Source organism: Eptesicus fuscus, chromosome 14 (assembly GCF_027574615.1).
Source record: "Eptesicus fuscus isolate TK198812 chromosome 14, DD_ASM_mEF_20220401, whole genome shotgun sequence".
In the NCBI taxonomy this organism is placed as follows: Eukaryota; Metazoa; Chordata; class Mammalia; order Chiroptera; family Vespertilionidae; genus Eptesicus; species Eptesicus fuscus.
In genome coordinates, this window is record NC_072486.1 from 60,912,315 (window position 1) to 60,938,758 (window position 26,444).

Below are 26,444 nucleotides of genomic sequence, written 5' to 3' on the forward strand. Positions count from 1 at the left end.
TAATCAGTACTAATGTAATATTTACTTATATAATCTATTGTGCTAATGGGACACACTATGTCACAAATATATTCTAAAACCTCATGGCTTTATTTGTCCATTCCACTGGCTATTTGATTTTTCATTATCTATGAGGTAAATTAACCCTTTCATTCCTAGTGGTCTATGTTGTTAAAACTCAATTTTTCTGAGCTCTTTCTAACTGGGAGGCACTGTGCTAGTCAGATACTTTTTCTCTTTTTAGTCTCCAATTTAGAGTAAATTCACAGAATATTACTTCTGGATAGGGCAACCAATTTTAATGTTTTGTATAAAACCTATAAATTTTTATTTTTTATTATTTACAGTATTACAGATGTCTCCCATTTTCTCCCCTTTTGCCCCCCTCCACCCAACCCCACCCCAGGTCTTCCCCATGCTATTGTCTATGTCCATGAGCTATGCATATATGCATGTATGTTCTTTGGTTTATCTCTTCCTGTCCCCTTCCACTCCCCTTTCCACCATTGAGATCTGTTATTCTGTTCCATGCATCCATACATAGAATCTATATTTTTATAGCAAAGATTATAGCAAAGATTTGGTTAAAGTTGAAAGTATTTCTAAAGTCATTACAGTCCAAAAAAGAAGACTAAAAAATAAGTAGAAAAAGACAAAATTTTATTCTTTCTTGTTTGGTAACAATATTAACTGATACCATTATAATTAACCATTATAATTAATATTAACTTATACCATTATAATATAAGTTACTAGTTAATTAACAGAAAAGGAGCAAAGGGAAGGCTAAATTACACAGGCATGCCATTTGTACAGCTTTACCAGGAAACGGCAGTTGAACACTCTCCTGGTCTGTTCCCCACAGATCACTGGGGGAAGGGACTGGACAACAGACACATGCCCAGTAAAATCTGGGTGATGTGGGAAGGTGCTTACCTGTCAGCCATATCTGGAAACAGACCATGGGCTAGAATAGGCATAGCCACTGCAAGCACCGGAAGATTTACTATTTAAAATCCTGAACAAAGGGAGTTCCCAATTGCACTTTTGACTCTCTTGTTGCAAGGAGTGAGCTCCCCTGCATTAGCCCACATGGCCCACAGTCATGTGGACCCCACACACAATGGACTGATGGACTAAAATTAGCCTGGTGCTGTGCCCGACTCACCTTTGCCATGGAACAGAAACTTTGGACACTGGCTTTGATTCTAGCTCTGCTGAAGCCCCAGCTGCAACTTTTCCAGGACTGGTTTAAGAGAAATGGGACTTTGGAAATTGAGGGAAGTAATTTCACGCAAATAAGCCTTTCTACCAAATCTCATTCTCCCTTAGGAGTCTTAAAAAACTCCTTTTCTCAAGATATCATAAGAATCCCACTCCCACTAACATTGGAGAAATCCACCCATGCAATTCTCCAAAAACATTAACTAGAATCTGATGGGGGTTTTTTTTGTTTGTTTGTTTGTTTTAAAAAAAAGCTAACTCAAGCCATAACACTAAAATAAGTCACTAGAAATAGAATAGTGGAAATATTCTTTCTTCCCTTGAAAGAAAAATCAAACCATGCAGATTTAGATACAAAAAGACTAAACTAAGACTGCACCTTGTTTAGAAAACAACTCTTTCCATCCCATAATTATAACTCACCTGGACAATAGCTCTGTCATATTTTCTTCATTCATTCCACCAAAGACTTTAAATTTCTTCAAATTACAGACATGCGTTTTCTCATATTTTCCAAATGTGATATTCTGGACTATAGCAGGCCTTTCAAGCTTCAGAACCAAGTACTAAAAAAAGGAATGACCAAATTATATACTCCTCTTTTTAAAACAAAGAGACAACTTTAAAAGTTAAAATTTGGGACAGATAAGATAAGTACATATAAGGTCTATTCTGTCCATCCTGCACAGGTAGATTTTTATTTTAATGCTTAAGAATTATATGCAACAGCCTTATATAGGCTACCATAACATACCACTTTTCCCCCGGAAAATACATCTGTAGATGAAGGAGGAAAAAAGGACTAGTAGACAACTTATAATCAAGAAATACCACTCAAGAAAAGACATAACAGACTATGAATAACCAAATAAAACAATATTATAATGCAAAAATAACAATTATATTCTGATGGACTATAATAGCAAATTCAATGTTCAAAATCAGTGATAAAATTTAAACCTAGAAACAAACAGGAGATTTACTAATCACTGCTGCAAATTTTATAAATTAAAACACCCAGACCTACTATAAACATGTCTAATGTACTCACATTTTCCTACTATACACAGGACTAGAGGCCCGGTGCACGAAATTCGTGCACGGAGGGGGGTTGTCCCTCAGCCCAGCCTGTACCCTCTCCAATCTGGGATCCCTCTCACAATCCAGGACTGCTGGCTCCCAACTGCTTGCCTGCCTGCCTTCCTGACTGCCCCTAACTGCTTCTGCCTGCCAGCCTGATCACCCCCTAACCACTCTGCTGCCAGCCTATTTGCCCCCAACTTCCCTCCTCTGCCGGCCTGGTTACCCCTAACTGCCCTCTCCTGCAGGGTTGATCACCTCCAACTGCCCTCCCTTGCAGGCCTGGTCCTTCTCAACTGCCTTCCCTTGCAGGCCGGGTGCCTCCCAACTGCCCTCTCCTGCTGGCCATCTTGTGGTGGCCATCTTGTGTCCACATGGGGGCAGGATCTTTGACCACATGAGGGCAGCTATATTGTGTGTTGCAGTGATGATCAATCTGCATAGTACTCTTTTATTAGATAGGATAGAGGCCTGGTACAGGGGTGGGGGCCAGCTGGTTTGCCCTGAAGGGTGTCCCTGATCAGGGTGGGGTTCCCTTGGGGTGTGGGGCGGCCTGAGCGAGGGGCCTGTGGTGGTTTGCAGGCCGGCCACGCCCCTTGGCAACGCAAGCGGAGGCCCTGGTATCTGGAATTTATTTTCCTTCTACAATTGAAACTTTGTAGCCTGGAACAGAGCCAAGCCTGGGGCTCCCTCCGAGGCCCGCAGCCATTCATTTGTGTTGGGGTTATAACTGAAACTTTGTTGCCTTAAGCAGGTGGGCCCGGCCAGGGTGTGCGGAAAACTTTGCTTCCCCTGTTGCCAGCGGCAACCCTGGCCTGCTCTCTCAAGCTCCATTCTGCCGCCATTTGTTTGAATTTGTTTACCTTCTATAATTGAAACTTTGTAGCTTGAGTGGAGGCTTAGGCCAGCAATGGCTGGCAGAAAGCTTGGCTTCCTCTGTTACCTAGGAAACCTTACTCTCTGTGGCTGTAGCCATCTTGGTTTGGGTTAATTTGCATACTTGCTCTGATTGGATAGTGGGCGTGGCTTGTGGGCGTGTCAGAGTTATGGTCAATTTGCATATTTGTCTATTATTAGATAGGATAAGATGGGATTATTTTATTATTTAATTAGGAAACACATTTTACATTAGGAAGAATATTTTCAATTATCTATATACACTTAGTGGCCAGATTATGATCTCTGAACACATAATAATCTGGCCACTCATTGTATATCCTATATAATAAAAGGCTAATATGCAAATTGTCCCCTCGACTAGGAGTTCAACCAGCAGGCAGGCCGGCCAACACCCATGTCTCCATATACATACTGAGTGGCCAGATTATTATACGTTCAGAGATCATAATAATCTGGCCATTCAGTGTATATAAAAGCCTAAGCAACCATCCGACCGGTAGCTATGATGTGCAATGACCACCAGGGGGCAGATGCTCAACGCAGGAGCTGCCGAGCTGTGGTGACTTGGCAGTTGCGGTTCTTGGGTGACGCACCCAGAACCAGAGATGAGAGAGCCCGATTCTGGGGTGCATCACCCAAGAACTGCCCTCTCGCAATCCGGGACCCCTCGGGGGATGTCGGAGAGCCGTTTTTAGCCTGATCCCCGCAGGCCAGGCTGAGGGACCCCACCGGTACACGAATCTGTGCACCAGGCCTCTAGTAAAAATTAAAAAGGAAACTACCACTGACTGAATACATGGGGAAAAAGCTATACAGAAAAACAACTCATCATGCTGTAGTGGCTTCATGATTCATATCAATGGGTAATACAGGTGATAAAGGTGATCAGAATGAAGTTGGTGGTCCTACTTCATTCCATATAGAAAAATTAACTCAAAATGAATCAAATTAATCCAAATGGATCCTCTAAGATCAAAGATCTAAATGTAAGAGCTAAAACCATAAACTCTTAGATGAAAATATGAGTAAATCTTCATGATTTGAAATTTGACAATGAATTATTAGATATTGACACCAAAAGTACAAGCAACAAAATATAAAATAAAGAAACTTCATCAAAATTAAAGTTTTCTGTATCAAAGGACACTATCAAGAAATCAGAAAGACAACCTACAGAATAGAAATAATTGCAAATAATATATCTGATAAGGGTTTAATATCTAGAATATATAAAGAATTCTTATAGCCCAACAACAAAAAGATAGAAAACCGAATTTAAAAATGGACAAAGGACCTCAATAGCCCTTTGACCAAAGAAAATAAACAAATGGCCAATGGACAAGTTAAAAAATGTTCATTAGTTCTCAGGAAAATGCAAATCAAAACCACAATGCAATAAAACTTCACACCCACTAGGATAGCTATACTAATAATCCTATATAATAAAAGCCTAATATGCTAAGTGTCCAGTCGGCAGTTCAACCAAAGCGTAGTATGCTAATGATATGCTAAGGCCGCTCAACCACTTGCTATGATGTGCACTGACCACCAAAAGGCAGATGCTCTGACTGGTAGGTTAGCTTGCTGCTGGGATCCGCCCGATCGGGACTGAGTGAGACAGGCTGGACATGCCCTGGAGCCCTCCCGCAGTCCCTCCCCAGCTGGCCAACTTCCCACATCCCTCCCCAGCCCCAATCATGTACCGGTGGAGTCTCTCAGCCTGGCCTGTACCCTCTAACAATCCAGGCTTAGGGACCTCCCACCTCCCCGCAAGTGTACAAATTTCGTGCACCCAGCCTCTATTATAAAAATAAAACAGTAAGTATCAGTGAAGTTGAAAAAAACTGTAACTCATACATTGCTGGTGGGAATGTAAAACAGTGCAGAATGTAGAATATAGTATGGCAGCTCCTCAAAAAGTTAAATATATAATTTACTATAAGGCCCAGGAGTTCTAGTATATATAAAGTGAAAAAGGTATCCAAACAAACACTTGTACATAAATGCTAAGAGCAGCACTATTCACAATGGCCAAAAAATGTAAACAACCCAAATGTCCAACAACTGATAAGTGGATGAACAAAAGGGAATATTTATATTATTCAGCCATAAAAAGAAATAGAGTGCTGATATGTGCTACAATGTGGCTGCACCTCAAAAACATGCTAAGTGAAACAAGTCAAACACAAAGGTCATATATTGTATGGTACCATTTCCATAAAATATTCAGGACAGTTAAGTCCATTGAGGTAGAAAGCAGATTAATGGTTGCCAGGAGCTGGGTTAAGGGGAAAAGGAGAGTGCTTAATTGATACTAGATTTCCTTTGGGATGATGAAAATATTTTGGAACTAGATAGAAGTGATAGTTATACAACACTGTGAATATACTAAATACTACTGAATTGTACCCTTTAAAATTATTAATTTTAGGTTGTGTGAATTTCATCTCAACAAAATAAAAGAATGAAGGTGGTGATGACATGAAAGATAAGATCAGAGCTAATATTTTGTGAGCAGTAAGTCTCTTGTCTGTCACACTGTTCAGATTTTAACATGCATTATCTCATTTTACTAGGAGGAGGAACAGGAATAGTATTTTAAGGACAACAATTATCCTCTTCATCCTCATTTCACAGGTGAAGACATTGTGGCTTGGAAAGGCTAAATAACTTGACTATAGTTACACAGCTAATAAATGACAGTGCTGAGATTACAAATCAGTCAATCAGACTTTGGTTGACACTGTTGGTTGGCTGACCCAACCTTCATTCTCAAGCCAGTTCTTCCTAGCCACCCTGTAGCCAAGAATAAATGTATAACAAATTCTTGTTCATTTATTTTGACTTTTAGATTCAATTCTTGATGGATATGTATTTATTGCCTTTTTATTGTTCATGTTTTTTATCTTATTTTTCCTTCTTTTTAAAGAAGACACTTCAACATATCATGTAATATTGGTTTGGTGGTGATGAACTCTTTAGCTTTTTCCTTGTATGGTAAGTTCTTTATCTGACCTTCAATTCTAAATGATAGCTTTGCTGGGTAGAGTAATCTTGGTTGTAGGTCCTTACTTTTTATCACTTTGAATATTTCTTGCCACTCCCTTCTGGCATGCAAAGTTTCTGTTGTGAAATCAGCTGACAGTTGTATGGGTGTTCCTTTGAAGGTAACTAACTGCTTTTCTCTTGCTGCTTTTAAGATTCTTTGTCTTTAACCTTTGCCATTTTAATTATGATGTGTCTTGGTGTGTGCCTCTTCCTCTTGTTTGGAACTCTCTGCACTTGTTAAGTGTATTTCTTTCACCAGGTAGGGGAAGTTTTCTGTCATTATTTTTTCAAATAGGTTTTCAATATCTTGCTCCCTCTCCTCTCCTTCTGGCACTTCCATGATGGGAGTGTTGGTACACCTGAAGTTGTCCCAGAGGCTCCTTATACTCTCTTCATATTTTTGGATTCTTTTTTCTTTTTGCTCTTCTGATTAGGTTTTTTGGGTTTTGTTTGTTTTGTTTTTTGTTTTTGCTTCCTCATCTTCCAAATTGCTTGATTTGATTCTTGGCATCCTCTACTCTATAGTTGGTTCTCAGTAAATTATTCTTAATTTCAGGTAGTGTATCCTTCATTTCTGACTGGTCCTTTTTTACATTATTGATGTTCTCACTAAGTTCCTTGAAGTCCTCACTAAGGTTCTTGAAGTTCTCACTAAGATCCGTGAAAGTCTTGTGAAGATCCTTGAGTAACCTTATAATCATGGTTTTGAACTCTGTATCCAGTAGTTGGCTTGCTTCCATTTCTTTTTGCTCTTCTGATTGGGTGTTTTTTGCTTTCCTCATATTTCAAATTATTGATTTGATTCTCGGAATCCCTGTAAATTATTCTTTACTTCAGTTAGTGTATGCTTAATTTCCGACTGGTCCTTTTTCATTGAAATTCTCACCAAGATTCTTGAAAGTCTCATTAAGTCCCTTGAAGCTCTCATTAAGATCCTTGAGTAACCTTATAACCATTGTTTTTAACTCTATATCTAGTAGTGTGCTCGCTTCCATTTCATTTAGTTCCTTTTCTGGAGACTTCTTCTGTTCTTTGTGTATTAGGTAGAGCTGCTATGGCTCCTGCAATTGGTAGAGTGGCCTTATGTAGTAGGTGTCCTGTAGGGTCCAGGGGCTCAGCCTCCCCAGTCACCTGAGCTGGGCACTCTAGGTGCACCCCTTTGTGGGCTGTATACACAGTCTTGTTGTAGTCAAACCTTGATAGCTGTTGGCATCACTGGAAGGAACGGACCATCTGTGTCTACATTGGAAGAGCTGCTGTGCAGGAGACACTCCTATGGAGCAGGACTTGCTTCAGTGGGGCTTTGGTGCTCACTGAGTCTGTCCCTTGAGTGTGTTGCTTGTGGATGTGTAAATGTGTAATACAGCATGGTCTGAAGCTGCCCACTGGGATACCTAGCTCTGGGGCCTCCAGGGAGGTGCAAAGTCAGCCATTTCCTGGGGCCATTCAGCATGAGCTACAGAGCCATCTACAGATGGCTTCTACTTGAGTTGGATTTGGAAGTACCCAGGCAAGGCCAAGTTGTCCTGAGCCTCTTATTGATAGGCCTGGGGCATGCTCAAACCAGCTGCTGCTTGTTCGAGAGATATTAGGAAAGCCTGAAGCCTGAAGCCTGAGCCAAGATAGGCCATTCATATGGAAAAGCCACTGCAAACAGTTTGGGTGGGTCTGCAAATTGGATGGGGCGGGGTCTCAGAGAATCACCAGGGAGGAGAGAACAGTGTGGGCCAAGGTGATAGAAACTCAGATATAGATGCCAGTCAGTTCTGCAACAGGAGAGGTCTTAGCATAGGAACAACGACCCTTGAAAGCCACCTGCGAGTTCTTGCTTTGATGCCAGACAATCCAGTTGCTTCCTGTATGTCCCTGGGTCCACCCGCCCCCAGCCATTGCCCCAGGGCTGGAGCTCAGAGGAAGCAAGTCCCTGTAATTTCAAGTGCTGGCCCTTTAAGAGAAACTACCTGAGTTTCCAGCAGCCTCTGGGTTACTTGGCCACAATCCTTGCTGGTTTTTACAGGCCAAAGTTATGGGGACTTCTCTTCCTAGTTCTGGAACCCTGGGCTGGGGGGTCTGGGATGGGGCTGGGATCCCTTGCTCCTCATGGCAGGCCTCTGCAGCCACGGTATGTCTCCTGATTAAACAAATGCCACACATGGATACTGGACCAGCCTGTTCCAAGCCTCCGTCCCTCCTAGCAGTCTCTTAGGGCTTTCTTTCATACTTCTCTGGTTGTAGGACTTCCATTCAGCCAGCCTTCAGAAAGTTCTGAATTATGGTTGTTCTGTATTTTAATTGTAATTTTTTAAAAATATGTTTTACTGATTTTAGAGAGACAGGAAGGGAGAAGGATAGAGAGACAGAAACATCATTGACCGGCTGCTTTCTGCACACCCCCTACTGGGGATCAAGCCTGCAATCTGGGCATGTGCCCTGATTGGGAATTGGACCAGCTGAGCTTAGTTGTCATTTTTAAAAAATATATCTTTTATTGATTTTTTTACAGAGAGGAAGGGAGAGGGATAGAGTTAGAAAAATCAATGAGAGAGAAACATCAATCAGCTGCCTCCTGCACACCCCCGATTGGGGATGTGCCCACAACCAAGGTACATGCCCTTGACCAGAATCGAACTTGAGACCCTTCAGTCCATAGGCCAACACTTTATCCACTGAGCCAAACCGGTTATGGCAGTGGTTCTCAACCTTTCTAAAGCCGCGACCCTTTAATACAGTTCCTCATGTTGTGGTGACCCCCAACCATAAAATTATTTTTGTTGCTACTTCATAACTGTAATTTTGCTACTGTTAATGAATCGTAATGTAAATATCTGTGTTTTCCGATGGTCTTAGGTGACCCTGCTAGCGGTTCTCAACCTGTGGGTCGCAACCCACAGGTTGAGAACCGCTGCTGTAGAGCCTAAGACCATCGGAAAACACAGATATTTACATTATGATTCATTAACATATAATATATTAACATAAATTATATTAATTAAAGTGTATTATACAATACATACAATGATCTTTTCATAAACTTAGACAAAATACCATAAAAACAGGTAGAAATTATGTTAAAGTGCATATATTTTCTATTTATTCCCTCATTTAGCAAGTAACTCTTATTCTTATTAATATTCTTCTTATGGTTCATCAAACAGAGAAAGAATAACATCAGTATCAGTGTATTACAAAAGCGAAAGAACCCTCCCATACACACACACCCTAAGTGTATTAAATAATCACTATAGCTTCTTTGACCTGTTTAGATTATACAAAAGCAGAATGTTTGATGTTTGTTAAACAACTTTAAATGCTCCCTCTAACCCCAGAAAGCAAAGTATATTACCTAATTTTCCTTAAACTACCTTGGAAGGAGCTTATAATTATAAAAGAGTTGTGATCTAATCTTTTTAAAGCAAATATCAAGACATCTGTAACTGCCCATGCAAACATTTTAACCAATTCTAAAGTATGCACCAGTCACCTTGAAATGCATGTTTTCTGTGGCAGTATCAGTCTCTCCTATGGAACGTATTTGATAATGGAGAATGATACAATTACTATCCTATCTTTAAGTATTTATGGGATTTTCATTCATGCTACATTTACTCCCTACTAGTAAAGATGATCCAGAATCAATAACAATGTTTCCTCATTAGATCTCAAGATATATGCTTCCTACTACAATGAACATGGCCGTAATTTTTTTCTGTTGATAAAAATTACAAATAATTGAAAATGAAAATAAAAGAGATAAAAGTATGACTGAAATTTAAAATAAATTAAAAATCACCTGAATTCCATCATCCTGATATAACCACTACCACCATTTTGATAATTATTCAAATTCACTCTCTATGCACACTCACACACATACTTTACAGATGGAATATCATAAATGTTTATTAATTGAAATAACTTTTTAGAATAATTTTTTCTCATTTTCCTCCCTCATCTCCTCCTCTCTTAAATAACCAATGCCAACAACCAGATGTGCATCCTTTCATTTCTTTTTTCTTGGCTCTTTACATCAAATGCAAATATACATACATACATAGCTATACACATATTAGTGAGGGAAGGAGGGTCATTATTTAGGTAGAATCTTATTGTAGGTGCTTCCCTACATCTTGCTTTTATCATTTTACAGTGAAAATCCCTTCAAGTAAACTGGCATGCCAGTTCATTTTGTCTACCAGTAAATGTATCCCAGCATTCCCCTATAATTGGGTATTCTTTTGTTTTCCTGAGCCAATACTACCCAGCTAAGGCACTTTCAGATTCCTGACCCTCAGTAACAGTGTGAAATAATAAATGCTTATTGTTTTTTAACTGCATTGTTTTAGGGTAATTTGTTACAGAGCAACAGATGACTAAATACAGCACCCAAAACCAAAAGAAATATTAATAGTTCAACTTATTAAGTAGTTATGGCCAAACAACTTAACAAGTATTTAAGTCCTGACAATTTAGTTGACATTTGAAAAGAAAAATATTTGTATTTCTACCTACCCCACTCATACCCCAACATGAGCTTTAGAGAGAGGTATTTAGGGTTCATTCACTCTGGGGTGCCATTCTCAAAACATGCTATACATCCTAGCACCAATGCATACATGTAAGTCCTTCCTCATTCTGGGCAAAGAAAGGAGTAACTAAGACGTGTTGAGTTTGATTACCACCCTTCTCTAGATAACCTGTACCATTATGTTTCTTATCTGCTTCAGGTGTATATAGTAAACATAATTAACATTTCTTACAGACAGAGTAAAGTACTATCAGAATCAAACAGTACACCCTAATAATAGTAATGCCTTAGATCTGTGAAATCTAATTCATAGTCAATGGCCACCTGGGGCTATTTAAGCTAATGAAAATTGAATAAAATTAAAAATTGCTTTTGTCAGTTGCACTAGCCTCATTTCAACTGCTCAACAGCCACATGTTGCTGGCACCTACCATATTATACAGCATAAATTATAGAATATTTTCATCACTACAGAAAGTTTACTAGATAACACTATCCTAGAGGCCACTAAAATATCCTAGTCGAATATTACTTACTAGAGGCCCGGTGCATGAAATTCGTGCACGGAGGGGGGTTGTACTTCAGCCCAGCCTGTACCCTCTCCAATATGGGACCCCTCAAGGGATGTCCGACTGCCCGTTTAGATCCCGGTGGGATCGGGCCTAAACGGGCAGTCGGACATCCCTCTCACAATCCAGGACTGCTGGCTCCCAACTGCTTGCCTGCCTGCCTTCCTGATTGCCCCTAACCGCTTCTGCCTGCCAGCCTGATCACCCCCTAACCACTCTGCTGCCAGCCTGTTTGCCCCCAACTTTCCTCCTCTGCTGGCCTGGTCACCCCTAACTACCCTTTCCTGCAGGGTTGATCACCTCCAACTGCCCTCCCTTGCAGGCTTGGTCCCTCTCAACTGCCCTCCCTTGCAGGCCAGGTGCCTCCCAACTGCCCTCTCCTGCTGGCCATCTTGTGGTGGCCATCCTGTGTCCACATGGGGGCAGGATCTTTGACCACATGGGGGCAGCGATATTGTGTGTTGCAGTGATGATCAATCTGTATATTACTCTTTTATTAGATAGGATAGAGGCCTGGTACAGGGGTGGGGGCCAGCTGGTTTGCCCTGAAGAGCATCCCGGATCAGGTGGGGGTTCCCTTGGGGTGTGGGGCGGCCTGAGCGAGAGGCCTGTGGTGGTTTGCAGGCCGGCCACGCCCCCTGGCAACCCAAGCAGAGGCCCTGGTATCTGGAATTTATTTTCCTTCTACAATTGAAACTTTGTAGCTTGGAGCGGAGCCAAGCCTGCTGTTCCGGGATGGCAGCCATTTTTGTGGCAGTTAATTCACCTTCTACAATTGAAACTTTGTTGCCTTAAGCGGGTGGGCCCGGCCAGGGTGTGTGGAAAGCTTTGCTTCCCCTGTTGCCGGCGGCAACCCTGGCCTGCTCTCTCAAGCTCCATTCTGCCGCCATTTGTTTGAATTTGTTTACCTTCTATAATTGAAACTTTGTAGCTTGAGTGGAGGCTTAGGCCAGCAATGGCAGGCAGAAAGCTTGGCTTCCTCTGTTACCTAGGAAACCTTGCTCTCTGTGGCTGTAGCCATCTTGGTTTGGGTTAATTTTCATGCTCGCTCTGATTGGATGGTGGGCGTGGCTTGTGGGTGTGTCGGAGGTATGGTCAATTTGCATATTTGTCTATTATTAGATAGGATCCTTATACTAACAATGCCCTAAATGTTATATTTTTGTTTTTCTATTTGTTACTGTGATTTTTTTGTCTTCTCCCTCATAACACTTGGTCAGTTGTGCACCCCATGCACAGAGTTGCTTCCAGTTGCTGAAACCTGATGAAGTAATTACAACAGTATATCCAAAGTAGATTCTAGAAAAAGTCCTCAAGACCTAAAATTTCATCATGATGATTTTTTTCAGAATCCTCTTTTCCTCTTTCTAATTCTCAAAGCTGTTCAAGATAAGCTAAATTAATTGTTAGTTACAGTAGCGTCACTCTTCATTATTTATGGATTACATATTTGTGAGTTCGCCTACTCACTAAAATTTATTTTTATCACCAAACTCAATACCAACAGCACTTTCATAGTCATCCCGGAATCACACAGAACAGCAAAAAAATTGAGTCTCCTGATGCACGTTCTCCCAGATGAGGTCAAACAAGGGACACTGTATCTTCTTGTTTTAGCTTTCATAATATAAATAAGTGTCCTTTTCATGACTATGTAGTGCCACATTTTTTATATTTTTGTGCTTTCTGTTAGTGATTTCCCTGTCTAAATTGTTCCCCACGTATAGTGCTGAAGTGCTATGTAGTATTTCTAAATACAAGAAGACTGTGATATGCCTTCCAGAGAAAATGTGTTAAATAAGCTTCGTTCAGACATGAGTATAATGCTGTTGGGCTATGAGTTCAATGCTAATGAATAAATAATATATATAAAATAAAGTGTCTTTAAACAGAAACACACATAAAATAAGGTTATGTATTGAGTGGCTGATGAAAATGCGACCAGAAGCTCACAGGAACCTAACTCAGTGAGTTATAATAAAAGATCCACCAGACTGGCAAAATCTAAAAATCAGCCATAGAAAGACAGGAAGAATACAATGCATAGGTATTTTTATACACTGCCAGTGAGAATATAAATTATACAGCCATTTTGTAAAACAGTTTTGCATTGCCTTATAAAAGTTGAACATAGTTCCTGGCCAGGTAGCTCAGTTGGTTTGGGCATTGTCTCAATAGAGCAAGTTTGCAGATTTGATCCCAGTCAGGGCACAGACAAGAAGCAAACAATGAATGCATAATAGTGGAACAAATCGATGTCGGTCTTTCTCTCTCTCTCTCTGTTAAATCAATTTTTAAAAAAAAGTTGTACACACATATACCCTATGATCCAGCAATTCTACTTCAAAGAAACTCTTCAAAGCTTAAATCATTGGATTTTTATAAACATATACGTATAACAGTACTGTAAGAAAGTGCTTAACAAAATATGAAATAATAGTTATTGGAATGGAATTAGAGGACGGATAATAGATGGGGCTCACAGGAGGCTTCAAAAGGTTGTGGTCAATTTTCATTTTTAAAAATGGTTGCTGAGTAAATTGGTATGTGTTTCATTATTTTTTATATTGTATACTAGAGGCCCAGTGCACGAAATCGTGCGAGACCCAGACCCTCCTCGCTGGCAGTACCCCAGACCCGCCCTGCAAGAGCCACGGGCCCCGCCTCAGCCGCACCAGCCCTGCCAGCCCCATGAGTCCCACAGCGCCGCGTGAGCGGCAAGCCCCGTCCCAACGCCACGAGCCGGGGGGAGGGACCGAGAGGTGCTCCAGCACCTCCTGGTAACTGGTTGTTTGGTCGTTCTACATTAGGGTGTGACAATCACAGGTCTTTTATAGATAAAAGCTGTGTCTATTCTTTGGACACCAAGGTATGGTGTTTAAATGTGTCTTTGTAATGAAACATTTAAACACCAGGTGATTCAAAAGATATGCAAATAGTAAAAAAGTAAAAGAAAAGAAAAAATAAGTACAGAGACTAGTTTCCAAGAATTACAGTAGAATAAAAAATTAAAGTAAGTTTAATTTATTCATCTGTTTTTCCGATGAGAACATTAATTCTTCCTCAAAGATAAGGACATAATGTGTTAATACTGAAAGTATATAACAGAAAGAATACTTACTTTGAAATCCAGATGTCTACAGACATCACTTTGTTGGAAGCTGCCCATTGCCTTCACTAGCAGAAAGAGGTGGACAAGGAACCCGGAAGGCTGGTCAACCTTGAGGCTCTGCCAAGGGTCAGAGCCAAGCACCCACTGTCTAGTTGAGACAAAGGGAGCTGAAGCAACTTCCACCTTTTAGTCTTATGTAAATCCTTGCTGATGGGCTATCATCGAGCTATTCCTGGAATTGCCTGCCTAAGGGCTATGGGTGTACCCCAGACCTGAATAAAAAGGATGGCAAGGCCAGAGCAAAGCGGAGTCCTTTCTCTTGAGCTGGGCTCCCGCCTGGCCCCCAATATTTCCAAATTAATATTTTCTTGTCTAGTCTCTTTCATTTGCGTGCGGCCTCCTCCAGAGCCTGAACCCTGAACCTGAACCCTGAACCACGAGGGACGTGGGGGGAATACTTGCAACTGGCAGCCCAACGTGGGGTACTCGCAACTGGCGTTCAACGTGGGGCACCCACACCACTTGTCAAGGAAAAAATTTAGCTCATGTTCCTGCTGTCATCTAAATATGCTACTTCAGAAAAATAACAAACTATATTAAGTTTATTTTCCCCTAAAGGTAGTCATTGAGTCAGTGAGTCAAAGTTCATCTTACTAACATTTCCCTAAACATACAGAGAATGACTTGAGTTTCATTGCAGAAGTCACAACTTCTGCTCAGATCAGTACTCCAATCAGTTTTACTGCTCAGAACAGTAACAGCACCTTAACCAGTTCTTTCTATTTATTTCATATATATATGAAACGAAGGGAAAGGGAGAGAGAGATAAAAACATCAATGATGAGAGAGAATCATTGATCAGCTGCCTCCTGCCTACTGGGGATCGAGCCTACAACCCGGGCATGTGCCCTGACAGGGAATGGAACTGTGACCTCCTGGTTCACAGGTCAATGTTCAACAACTGAGCCACATGGGCTAGGCTTAACCACTTCTTTTTAGTTAATATTTCTCTCAAAAGGATCAAGAAACTTGGTTTTGTATCATTAGTAATCCAGGAAAAATAGAAATTAGATTTTAAATGTTTCAGTTACAGCAGTATAAAGTTTATGTTTCATCAAATCCCACACTGCATTTACCTATGAAATAAAAATCCTTCCAAAATTTAAACAAGCAAAAAAAGAGGAAATAAAAATTTACCTCATAATTTCAAATACTGAATAAACTATTAATGAAATCCATATAAATGCCAATCAATTACCTATTTAAATTTTGATTTCTAAATAGTATCTGAAGCTACACATAATCTTACCTGGGGAGGATAATTGCTCTCTGAAGACCACCTTGAAGATTGGTCATTTGGTTTATCCACTAAAATATTCCTGAAATAAAGAAAAGAAAATTATAGAAGTTAATTAAAAGAATAAGTGAACATAAATATGCAAAGAGATGAATAATCTACCAGATGCTAAAATTATTATCAAGGTATATAATGTCTGGAACTTGAAAAAGAGGAGAAAATAAAACAGAAACAGAAAACATCTAGTATATATAATATTCTAAAATATGATAAAGATAGCATTTCAAAATATTGAGAAAACCAAGAAAAACATAGTTCTACTTCATATCAAGTGACAAAATGACCTGAAGATGTATTTAGGAATTTTAGGTAAAAACAAAGCAGTAAAATACCTAATAATAAATAAAATACCACATATATATTATATTAGATACAATCATATTGTATTATTACATATTATATAATTGTTACATATTACATTTCATGTAATCCTACCTAATAATAGACAAATATGCAAATTGACCGTACCTTCGCTATGCCCGCAATTGGCCAGGAGGCGTGGGGGGGGCAGGACTCGGGGTGGCCAATTGGGCCGGTGGGACGCTGAGCTTGCGTCGCCAGCGGCAGCTCGAGCTCAGCATCTGCACCATGGCTGTGCTGCGGCACAGAAGGGGCCTCTGGGGCAGCGAGCTCACGTCCCACCGCGGACCATCAAAAGCGGGGGAGCTGGGTGCCTGTCCGCTCAGGCACCAGGACTTTCAGAAGCCTCCAGCGGGGCAGAGGCTTCTGAAAGGCCTGGTGCACCAGCAGACAGGCACCCAGCTTCCCCGCGATGGAAAGCGAAAGTGTGGGAGCTGGGTGCCTGTCCACTCAGGCACCAGGCCTTTCAGAAGCCTTCGCCATGCCGGAGGCTTCTGAAAGGCCTGGTGCACCAGCAGACAGGCACCCAGCTCCCCCGTGATGGAAAGCGAAAGCGTGTAGGGGACCCTACCCGTGCATGATTCAATCATGCACTGGGCCTCTAGTATTTATATAATCAATCTATGGACCAAGAAATTCTTTTAGCCCATCATCAAAAGAACTGTGGGTGAAAAAAGAAATTGATATAACTAACTTTGGAAAACGGTGCCTTACTGGAAACTGTAAACTAAAGATAAATGGAACCATACATAAAAACTGTACTATATTTGGTAAACTTGTCTTTCACAGGAACATGGGTTAATTCTGAAACACTTTATATGTATATTCAGGTTGAACAAATAAATAAACGGATCGTAGCTGGTGGGAGCTAAGCTTCTCACATTGGAGTGGGGACAGAAAAGCAAGTGGTGGGAGGTTAGAAAGAACCACTGGTATTGGATTAGAATCAAAGATATCAGTGTGAACTCATGTTTAGTTTAATATAAATAGGTTCACAAGTAATAATAGATATGTGTGTGTACACACACTAATCCTACTTCTGTTCCTAAGAGAGACTAGAAGCAGTGACACTTCAGTGGCAATGAACACACCCAGATCTTGGTTTCTACATATCATAGTCCAATAAAATAAATAGTGATTGTTGGGGAAGTGGCTGACTCTAGGGTCAGGGCAGGGAATTCAGAAGATTAAAGCCCAGAACATCATGTAATATTACCAAAAACAAACAAACAAAAAACAAGAAAATAATTGGGGCATGCCAAAGGCACTGAGAAATCAACATGAAAGAAGAATAAATGGTCAAAGCTGAAATAAATAACAAAATAAATAATGTAGTATTAGATTATAACCCAAAGTATAAAATAAATATCCACGGGTCCATACTGATATTCCCCAGTCTAATGATCAGAAAAACAACCTCAAATTAACATCCTCATTCCACAAAATACATGACCAGTAGTCCTAAAAACTCTAAATAAAATGAAAATCAAGGAAGACTGAAAAACTGTCACAGACCAGAGAAGAATAAGGAAACATGACAACTAAAAGTAGTTGACCCTTGATTGGGTCTACTTAGATGAGGATGTTTTTCAATAAATAAGGGCAGTACTGTGACAGTATTTTTATCTTTCTTATGATTTTCTTAACATATTCTTTTCTCTAAATTACTTTATTGAAAGAACACATTACATAAAACAAAGAATATATAAAATATGTATTAATTGACTGTTTACGTTATTGGTAAGTTGGGGCAGGGCGTCAAAAGTTACATGCAGATTTTTTACAACGAGGGGTCAGCACCCTTAACCAGCATGTTGTTCAAGGGTCAATGATATCTTCAACGGGATCCTGAATCAGAAAGTGAACATTAGTGGGAAACTAGTGAAATGCAAATAAAATGTGGATTTTAGGTAATAGTAATGCATCAATCAATGTTGGTACCTTAGTTGTGACAAATGTACCATCTATATATATAAAAGCCTAAGCAACTGGCCAACCGTTCAACCACCCAACCGGTAGCTATGACATGCACTGACCACCAGGGGGCAGACGCTCAACAAAGGAGTGGAAACAACAGGCATGAAAACATGGAACAGACTGATGAATCTCAGAGGGAAGGGAGGAAGGGCAGGAAGAGATTAACCAAAGATCTTATATGCATACTAGAGGCCTGGTGCATGGATTCATGCACCTGTGGGGCCCCTCGGCCTGGCCTGCGCCCTCTCACAATCCAGGACCCCTCGAGGATGTCGGAGAGCCGGTTTCAGCCTGATATCTGCAGTCCAGGCCAAGGGACCACACTAGTGCACAAATCCATGCACTCGGCCTCTAGTCCTTCCTATATAATAAAAGGCTAATATGCAAATTGACCAAAAGGCGGAACGACCAGTTGCTATGACATGCACTGATCACCAGGGGGAAGATGCTCTATGCAGGAGCTGTCCCCTGATCATCAGTGTGGAGCGCCGCTCAGCCAGAAGCCCTGAGCCGGGCTCATGGCTGGCGAGCACAGCGGCGGTGGCAGGAGCCTCTCTCACCTCTGTGGCAGCGCTAAGGATGTCTGACTGATGGCTCTGCAGAGAACGGGCCTAAGCTGTCAGTCAAACATCCCCGAGGGCTCCCAGACTGCAAGAGGGCACAGGTCGGACTGAGAGAAACCCCTCCAAGTGCACAAATTTCGTGCACCAGGACTCTATTAGTAATATAAGATGTTAGCAAAGGGACAAACTAGGTGAGTGGCATATGGGAACTCTGTACTGCCTTTGCTACTCTTCTGTATAGTAAGTCCTCCCTTAACACTGTCAATAGGTTCTGTGACTTCAAGTGAAACAACATATAATGAACCCAATTTTACCATAAGTTAAACTGATAAAACAAAAGTTTCCTCAGCATTTCATCAATCTAATAAGGAAACAAGGTTATTTGAGGACCTGCTATAAATGTAAAATCATTCTCAAATAAAAAGTATACTTTAAAAAAGTTAGATCTATACCTGGTATACAGAAGGCACTTAATAAATATCAAATAGATGAGTGAATAAAAATCTTTAAAGGCAGAACTATACAGAAAATTATTTTTACATACACATCTCACAAAGGTAAAAATAAATACATAAAATGATCTCAAACAAAATTAAAAGGCAAACAACCAACTACAAAAATATAAGCAATGTAAAAAATACAAAAATCTAATTTAAACATTCAGAATCAATAATAACCCAAAACTGGAGATTAAAACAAAGATAGATTATCCCTATAATATTGTGCTCACACCCTAAAAAACAAAACAAAACATGCTTTAATTATAATCTCAGTTGTTGGCTAGAGCCAGTAAATAGTATTTCATATTTTGCTAGTAGGAATGCAAATTGATACAACTTTTTAGGAGAGAACTTTAATATAATACATATCAAAAACATTTTAAGTGTGCATATACTTTAAATAAAAATGATGCCAACCATTATGATGCTAGCATCTAATATTTGTGAGCTTTTATTATATCCCAGACACTGTTCTAAGTATTTTCCATACATAGGCTATTAAGAAACTGAGACAGATAAATTAATTTGCCTAAATATACACACCTAAGAAGTAAGGATCGGAACCCAAGGCAATCTGATTCCAAAGTCAATGCTCTTAATCACCACACTATACAACCTCAGTATTATTCCACTTCTTGGAACTTAACCTAAACAATAATCTACGACATGTAAATCACCCACATTCATCACAGCACAATTTATAACAGCCAAACTGTAAACAACCTAGTTGTCTAACAATAAGGAATTCATTAAACAAATTATGACATACCTATGTTACAGAATACCATGTAATCATGATGTATTCTACAGCCTGACTTTAGTATAGTTGCAAATGTTCATTACATACTAAGTGAAGGGAAAAAGTAGTTTACAGTACATACATGATTAATCAAGTGCTATATCTACACTAATAAAAAGAGTAAGATGCAAATTGACTGTACCTTCATGACGCCCACCAGCCAATCAGGAGTATGCAAATTAACCCAACAAAGATGGCCGCCCCAACCCGCCCCAGCTGCTCCGGGCCTCTGGGCAGCATGGGAAGGCAGAAAGGCGGCTCCGGGCCGGAGCGAAGGCGGTGCCGGCAGCCAGAGGAAGGAAGGCCCATTCTTGCACGAATCCTTGTGCATCGGGCCTCTAGTGTAATAATAACATTGATGAAGAAAAGACAAAGAACATATATTACAATACTTCTCAATGTTGAGATGAGAAGAACCTTTTTGCCTTCTTTGTGATTTTGTAGGGTGCCCTCTGCATCCCCACCTGTCACTGGTGGAAAAGGAGCTCTTGGGGTAACACAGGGAAAAGAATTTCCTGAGGCCCTCACAAAAGGATGAGGTATGGTGGAACGCTTTATTGATTATGTAAAATTAAGGGGGTTCCCTTCCAAGGTTCCATCTCCCTCTGTCTTGCTATGGAAAAAGTCCAATCTTGTCTTCAGAAGGGCTAAGATTAAAGCCACTGACCAGAATCTCTACTCTATAATAAAGCACAGTTAGCTTAAGTTTGTGTTTCCATCTGCATTCCATTTGTGTATAGGGTCTGCATGCCCTTGGGTTACCGTCTGCAGTCCATTTGTGTCTAGGGTCTGCTTAAAGCCACACGGTGATGTCCAGCCAGTGTGGCTCAATGGTTGAGTGTCACCCCATGAACCAAGAGGTCATGGTTCAATTCCCAGTCTGGGCACATGCCCAGGTTTCAGGCTGGATCCTGAATGGGGGGTGGGCAAGAGGCAGAGATAAATGATTCTCTCTCATCATTGATGTTTCTATCTCTCCATCTCCTTTCCTCTCTGAAATAAATAAAATAAAAATTAAAAAGATACTCAGGAATAAACTTAACCAAGGAGGTAAAATACTTGCACTCAGAAAACTACAGGACATTGAAAAAAGAGACAGAGGAAGATATAAACAAGTGGAAGAATATACCATGTTCATGGATTGGTAGAATTAACATGGTTAAAATGTACATACTACCCAAAACAATCTATAGATTCAATGCAATCCCCATTAAAATACCAACGGCATATTTCACAATATGAACAAACACTTCAAAAACTTATATGGAACCAAAAAGACCCTGAATAACCACAGCAATCTTGAGAAAGAAGAACAAAGTTGGAGGGATCACAATACCAGATATCAAGTTATATTACAAAGCCACTGTAATCAAAACAGCCTGGTACTGGCACAAGACATATAGATCAATGGAACAGAACAGAGACTCCAGAAGTATACCCAAGCCATTATGCTCAATTAATATTTGACAAAGGAGGTAAGAGCATACCATGGAGTCAAGACAGTCTCTTCAATAAATGGTGTTGGGAAAATTGGAAATGAACTAAGGGCAGCATCTAGGCAACAACTTTCAAGAAACAATCCTGCCAACAATCACATGAGCTTAAATGCAGATTCTTCCCCACTCAAGACTCAAGATAAAACCCCATCCCTTGCCAACACCTTGACTATAGCCCTGTAACAGATCTGAAGCAGAGGATACACTTACATAGTAAACTATGCCCAAAATCTTGACCCTCATAAACTGTGCAATAATAAATGCGTATTGTTCGAGGCTGCTAAATTTGTGATAATTTGTTATAGAGCAATCGAAAACTAACACAATGTCCTCTTCTTGATGCATATGGAAATATTGAAGAATGAAATAATCTTATATTTATTTTATATTCATCTTAAAACATACCAGAAGAAAGAAAAAGAGGTGGGTGCAAATAGATTGTTTTATAAAAAGTCAGGCAAACTGCTGATAGTTGTTGAAGATGGAATTATTAGTATTCATTTTTCTCTATTGCTGAGTATGCTTGGAAAATGTTCTTTAAAAGTTTTTGAATGAATGAATTAGTGAAGTAATGATGACAGCAAACACACAAGCTCTTGGGAGTTTAGCTGTGTAGGGAAGCAGATAAATGGGACATGTGAGATTAAGTCAAAGTTTTTTAAAGACTAATGAAAGTTGGTCCAATGGGCATTGAATGGGGGCAGAAGTAGAAACTGAGTGGTGGATAACATAGGAAAAAAAAGAGATAACTGAATGAACAAAATCGGAATAAGATCCAAAGTGTAAGTGAAAGAACTAACCTAAAATGATCTCTCCCTTTTTAACAGACAAAAAAAGATGGAGAAAATTAAGCACAGGTACATTTCATAATGCTTAAGTGTACCCTGGACACACAATGATATCATTTTCATTGACAAAAAAGTTTATATTAATAAAATTTAAAATTTTTTCACACTGATAATATACTCTAGTCATGTAGAAAATATGACTGAATTTACAGTATTAAGATGTGGACTCTAAACTCTGCTTCAATGCTTCCTTAATAAATGACCTTGGTTACACTCTTATTGGCCTAAGTTTCTCCATTTCAAAATTAATACCTACATTACACTCTGAAGAGTCATTGTTGAAAATTTCAGGATGTCAATGGCCTAACAAATAGTAGGCATCTGCTTATCAACACCCAGAGCAAAACTCAAGTCACCTTATTACCAAGCACTTGAAAATGTTTGAGCCTGTAGCAATTATCTCTAAGGATTCAAAGCACTTTGGGATCACATACTTATGTGTACACACTCCACATAAGTAAAATGCAGCAATCAATGGGGAAAAGAGAGTGGCAACAAAATAAACAAACATTCCCATACAGAATGGTAAAATTGGAAACCCTCACTAGCACAAAATCAGAAAACTAGCTAATGTGGTTTGGGGGTCTCCAAACAACAGAAAAATTTGCTGAGATAGCCATATAAAAATACTCCTCAGAAGGCTTGAATCACAATCTTTTCTAAAATTAAACAACTGGCTGCCGAGACCGGTTTGGCTCAGTGGATAGAGCGTCGGCCTGCGGACTCAAGGGTCCCAGGTTCGATTCCGGTCAAGGGCATGTACCTTGGTTGCGGGCACATCCCCAGTAGGGGGTGTGCAAGAGGCAGCTGATCGATGTTTCTCTCTCATCGATGTTTCTCACTCTCTATCCCTCTCTCTTCCTCTCTGTAAAAAATCAATAAAATATATTTAAAATTAAACAACTGGCCCTTCAGAATATATTTCAAAAGTAAAAATTGCCCTTTTCTATCTAAAGCAAAGACCATTAAAGTTGGACATGATATGGAAAAGGTTTACTACTTAATATGCACATCTCCAAACCTCAGACAAAATAACAATATATCTACAAAGAAATTAGAGATTTAAGATATCAAACTCTTTCCAAGCACCCTCAAAAGCTGCATTTACATGTAATTAATTACATGAAAATAATCATAATCACCTTCTTACTAAATCACGTTCCCAAAATATCTTTGTTGGGCAAATAATTTAGCTTAATTTGAGTTACTACATGTGTAATGGGGGAGGTACATTTATTTAAAAAACTATTCTGTAATATCAACATCTTGCTATTATCCTGTGCCAAAAGGCCTTAATCTAATCCTCTCACTTCATATGAAAATAAATAAAAGGCCAGAGAAATTAATGATTGATCCAAAATTACCAAATAATTGGTGGCAGAACTGGGATTAGAGCCCAAGTCTCCTGTCCTTGTTCAGTGTTCTCTCTATGCTACACTGTTTAGATTTTTTCATGTTTTCCTTTGTACCAGATCTAACTCCTACCCTCAGATTAATGCAATAATTCAAATTGTACTAATGGTAAGAAATCAAACCAATATTAACTAATCCAAATGCATTCATTTTGTGAGACTTCTCCTCCTACCCTCTTAAGCATGTCAAATTTGCAGCCCATGGGCCACATGTGGCCCACAATGAATATTTTTGCGGCCCAGCCTATATAACAGTATGTAAGAAACGTTTTAATAAAAATTTAGTAACTTAATTTTTACAATATCCTATTATACATAATTATTAATAATGAACTACAACGTTCGCTAATGAATGATTACTATAATCATGTTGCATTCATTTCCCTTACAGGCGCACCATATCTCTCCACTAATACTAGCAGAGAGTATTTTAGCAGCCGATTACCACATCATTAGTCTTGTACTGACTTGTTTGGTGTGCGCAACAGGAAATATTTCGCTTTCAGAGAACAAGAAAAATAGATTTGTGTTACACTTATTAATTTGTGCAGTTATTCGGTGTCTGGTAATTTAATGTTCAAGAAAATTAGATTAAGAAAGGGAGGATCCAAGATGGCGGCATAGATAAACATCTGGGCTGCTGCTGCCCACAACAATTTCCAAAACTACAACTAAAAGACAGAACATCTATCACCCAGAACCACGGGAAAGCTGGCTGAGCAGAACCTCTACAACTAGACTGAAAGAGACGGGAGCAATCAGGGTGCAAACGCTGAAAAACTGAGGTACAGGGGAGTGCGCGCGCGATACAAACTGGCAGCGGAGCCCAGCTGGAAGCGGGCGTTGCTTTCTTCAATCTGAAGAGAGACAAGCCCCCAATCTCTCTGAAATCCAGTTTCTGGGGAGAGACTGGGCTGTCTGCCAGCGGGTCGGAGAGTGAGGGTGGCTACTAGCAGAGCTGCGTGGAGGTAGAATTGTTGGCTGCGCCAGGGCGCGAGACTGTGGGGATGCGGTTGCGGGGACGCGGTTGGAGGCAGCTCACTGCCAGCCATTGCTGTTGGCCACGCCCTAACCTAGTGACGCCCTGAGACTCCGCCCCGCACAATCTACAAACACACCCAAGCTCCTAGCAGCGGCTTTTGCATATGAATGGCCTTCTCTATTGCAGTTTAAACTAGTAAACTTGCAACCTGGTACAGACAGCTCCAAGGCCTCCAAACTCTAAGCAGGGAGGAGAGGACGGCAGTTCTCACTGTAGCTCCTGCAGGGTAGCCTCAGACAGCAGCTGAACTAGCCAATGCACCTAGTGGTCAGCGTGAGACACCAGATTTCAGCTCCTCACATCCATAAGTGACACATTCAGGAGGCGGACTCAGTGAGCACCAAAGCCCCACTCAAACAAGCCCTGTACCACAAGCGTGTCTCAAGCGCAGCAGCGCTACCATTATAGACACAGCAGGTCCTCACAGCCAATTGGCCTGGAGGTCAATTCCTCCCAGTGTACCAACAGCAATCAAGGCTTTTAACTACACCAAGACTTTCCACTCAGCCCACAAAGGGGTGTACCAAGAGCGACCACCTAGAGTGATTGGGGAAGCTGAGCTACTGGCCCCTATAGGTCACTGACCACACAAAGGCACTCCATCAACACAGGGAGGCAGCCAAAATGTGGAACCACCGAAGTATGTCATGAATAGGAGAGATGGAGGAAAGTAAACTACTGGACGACACAGTGTTCAGAACCACATTTATAAGGTTACTCAAGAATCTTCTCAAAACTGCTGAGAAACTTGAAGGTCAGACGAAGAGCTTCAGACAAGAAAAAGCTAAAGGAGTTCATCACCACCAAACCAGAATTGATGAGTCATGCTACAGATCCAAGGGGTATCAGAAACCCTAGAATAAATATAAAGAAAATCACCATATTCTTAGGTGCTAATAGCTATATCTCTAAAATTAAAATGATTGCAATACAGCAAAATTACATCACCACAAATAGCTGAAATGTATCTTATCTACATGTAAAACATCACCAAGTCCCTGTATCAGGCTCAAAAATCATTTATTAAAAATCCACTACATTTCCCTAAAAGTTTATGCAAATAATAGAACCATTTGCCTATGAGCAAAAAAATTATTTTAACATAATATAAAATCTCCCAGCATTTGGTCAAGATAACAAGTACTGCATAAGGAAACTAATAACTTGCTAAAAGTCACAAAGTTCTAATTCCAGGAGCCAGTTCTGCAGATTCAATCTCTAGACCTCCATCCACCTCATGATACTTTTTCTTTATCATGGGAATCTTTATTTTTCTAAAGTTGTAAGATTACCAGACTGAGAATATCAGAACTTTCAGTGGCCAGTAAGGTTCCCAAACAAGGCCAGTGTCTAATCTCAGTTTAGGGAAAGGAAAAGTATGACAGTCCCCAACTCAGTGGGTTGCAAGATAAATTTCTATGGACTTGTCCGATCAAAACCACATTCGTAATCCCAACTTACTAAGGATAATGTCAAACTAAAGCCAAGGTACATCAAACAGAAAGTTTCCTACACAGACAGTAAGAAAATAAACTGATAGCTTTAATCCAATAATTCAATATCTAGGAACTCATCATAAATAATTTCAAGATTTGTTTCTGTAAAGCACACTGTCTCATTACTCATAACTGT

At 40.1% G+C, this 26,444-nt stretch overlaps 1 protein-coding gene across 3 annotated transcripts in view; it reads right to left on the reverse strand.

Annotated features, from left to right (window-relative positions):
• The window catches only part of MKLN1 (muskelin 1), a 201,298-nt gene that overhangs the window by 124,434 nt on the left and 50,420 nt on the right, over positions 1–26,444 (reverse strand). For all 3 annotated transcript variants that reach the window (XM_054726677.1, XM_054726679.1, XM_054726678.1), the window contains exons 2-3: positions 15,768–15,837; positions 1,648–1,790 (exon numbers count right to left, since the gene is read on the reverse strand). In XM_054726677.1, coding sequence (XP_054582652.1) covers positions 1,648–1,790; positions 15,768–15,837 — 213 coding nt within the window. The remainder of the gene's footprint in view (positions 1–1,647; positions 1,791–15,767; positions 15,838–26,444) is intronic.